Source organism: Monopterus albus, unplaced genomic scaffold (assembly GCF_001952655.1).
Source record: "Monopterus albus unplaced genomic scaffold, M_albus_1.0 scaffold51.1, whole genome shotgun sequence".
NCBI classification, from domain to species: domain Eukaryota; kingdom Metazoa; phylum Chordata; class Actinopteri; order Synbranchiformes; family Synbranchidae; genus Monopterus; species Monopterus albus.
In genome coordinates this window covers 5906414-5908623 of record NW_018127931.1, presented here as the reverse complement: position 1 = coordinate 5908623, position 2210 = coordinate 5906414, and the positions used below count along the sequence as shown (strand labels likewise).

Below are 2210 nucleotides of genomic sequence, written 5' to 3'. Positions count from 1 at the left end.
AGGATAGAGTTAGGTGGAAACAGATGATTCGCTGTAGTGACCCCTAACGGGAACAGCTGAAAGAAGAAGAAGATAGAGAGAGAGAGAGACTTGGCTCCAATAATAATATTTTACTTTTTTGTTACACCTGATGTATTTATTAGTTGGAAATTGTAATTTTATGTCTGTTACAACTATGATATACATTTAACTTTTATTCATTTTGTCTTTAATATTCCATCATACCAACCCTGATAAGCCAAACTAAGTATCATGGCTTCATTCTTTCTGCCGTTGTGTTGGGAACAACTCAATAGTTTTTCCTCATTACCCGGGCTTTACTTTGGTCCTTGTTACCCGGGCTTTACTTTGGTCCTTGTTATTCAAGCATGTGCAGCATGGCATCGTGAAAAGTCAGGAAGAACATAGAGGTCAGAATCTCACCATCAAAGGCTATACAGCTGTGTAGTCTCTCAAGCATGTACTCTGTCAGTACATGTTAATTGTAAATGGACATCATTTACAATATTCTGTATGTACACTTTACAATTTGCATTCACATTGGGTTTGTGTTTGTGATTCATTGTATAGCTCAGGGATACTAGAACATGTGGAAAGAACAAGTCAGAAGTTGAGTCAGTCTGTATTGATTGATCACATACCTGAAAAAGTGGTTTATGTGTTTGCACAGGCCACATTTACTTCATTTGGTAAGTATACAAGTGTTTTTAAGAAATGTTAATGAAAGTCACATCACATGACAGTATGTAAACATTAATATCTACACAGATGAACTCTGAGCACCTGATGTAATAAACAGTTCTAAAAATGAGGTTTTAATTACATGTGTATTATAGTACCATATTATATTAGAGTACCAATAAAGCCACAGCCAGTATCTGCTACAAGGACCATTTTCTGATGCTGTTGGTATACACTCACTGGCCACTTTATTAGGTACACCTGTACACTTGTATGCAGGTCAGTGCAGCACTTCCACCTTAATATCTGTGTTTATGAAGCTCAGAATGTTTCAGGTTTTGATGAAATTGTCATAAATGTATAAATTTAATTATATGTTTATTATTGACATCATATTTAAAGGTGGTGTTGTACTGGACTACATTATATTTAGAGGTGTCTATATTATTGTCCTCCCCAGCTACATACTTGAGAGGGTCAGAATATTAGGAACACCTATGAATATAATGTAGTCTTTGTCACTATTGCTGAAGGTGATCTGTGGCTCAGGAGGTAGAGCGGTCATCCCCTAATAGAAGGCCACCTGTTTCATTCTTGTTCTCCCCGGTCCACATGTCAAAGTGTCCTCGGATAAGACACTGAAACCCATGTTGCTCCTCAAACTGCCTCCAGGGTGGTGAACTGTCACTGTTGTTATAATCTGCAGCGCAACATAAAAAGCAAATCATTCCGCACATATTTTTAACACTAAAATGTGGAATTAAGAAAGAAGTTTCCTCTAAATGCTGTGTCATGCTATGGTTCACTAAATAAAAACAATTTGCCTTGTCTTCTTTACCTTTTTATAGTCAAATTTCTTTTTTATGGACTCTGGATGTTTCTCGAGGATGTGGAGCATGGCATCATGCAATGTTAAGAAGAACATCGATGGCTCAATTTCATCATCAAAGAAACAACATCTATGCAGTTTCTCCAGTACGTAGGCTGCAGGAGAGGAGCAAAAGTTTGTCAAAGTCTCTGGTTCAGTTGATATAAACATAAACAGTTTCTGACACCAGAAATGAACACAACATTAAAAAATAATGCATATTGTGGGTATATCTGTGTGCATATTTATTTATAGCTATATGCATACATGTATTTTAGCAAATGCTTTGAACATTTAATTGCACAAAAAATATGTGGGATAATGGGGCAGACATATTTGTGATGTATAGAGTCTGTGCATTTACAGTAGAAAAGTCAGCCTTAACCCTAAACCTTGTCCCAGATGTGTCTGAGTAAGTCAAGATTTAAATGTTGTTTCATACTTACTATCACAAGCCACAATGTAGACCTCAACTTCGACCCGGATCAGTTCCTTCAGTATCTGCAAAAAAGTTGAGCACAATTAAAAAAGAACAGCCTCAACAAATTAAGCATTTATGCTGTGACCTTAACAACTCACTGTTTTGAGTCCCTTCAGAGCAGAGATGTCCAGGAAAGAGACAGCAGCAAAGTCCAGAATCAGGCTATGGAGGTCTACTCTC

General features: G+C 37.0%; 1 protein-coding gene across 1 annotated transcript in view; it reads right to left on the bottom strand.

Moving 5' to 3' along the window:
* Positions 1-1158: 1158 nt before the first annotated feature.
* Positions 1159-2210, bottom strand: part of LOC109960965 (chloride anion exchanger-like) — a 17576-nt gene continuing 16524 nt past the window's right edge. The window contains 4 exon segments of the mRNA XM_020601466.1: positions 1159-1381; positions 1520-1665; positions 1996-2050; positions 2129-2210. The exon segment at positions 2129-2210 is cut by the window's right edge and continues 30 nt beyond it. Of these exon segments, the coding sequence (XP_020457122.1) occupies positions 1250-1381; positions 1520-1665; positions 1996-2050; positions 2129-2210 (415 nt within the window). The 3' untranslated portion in view covers positions 1159-1249.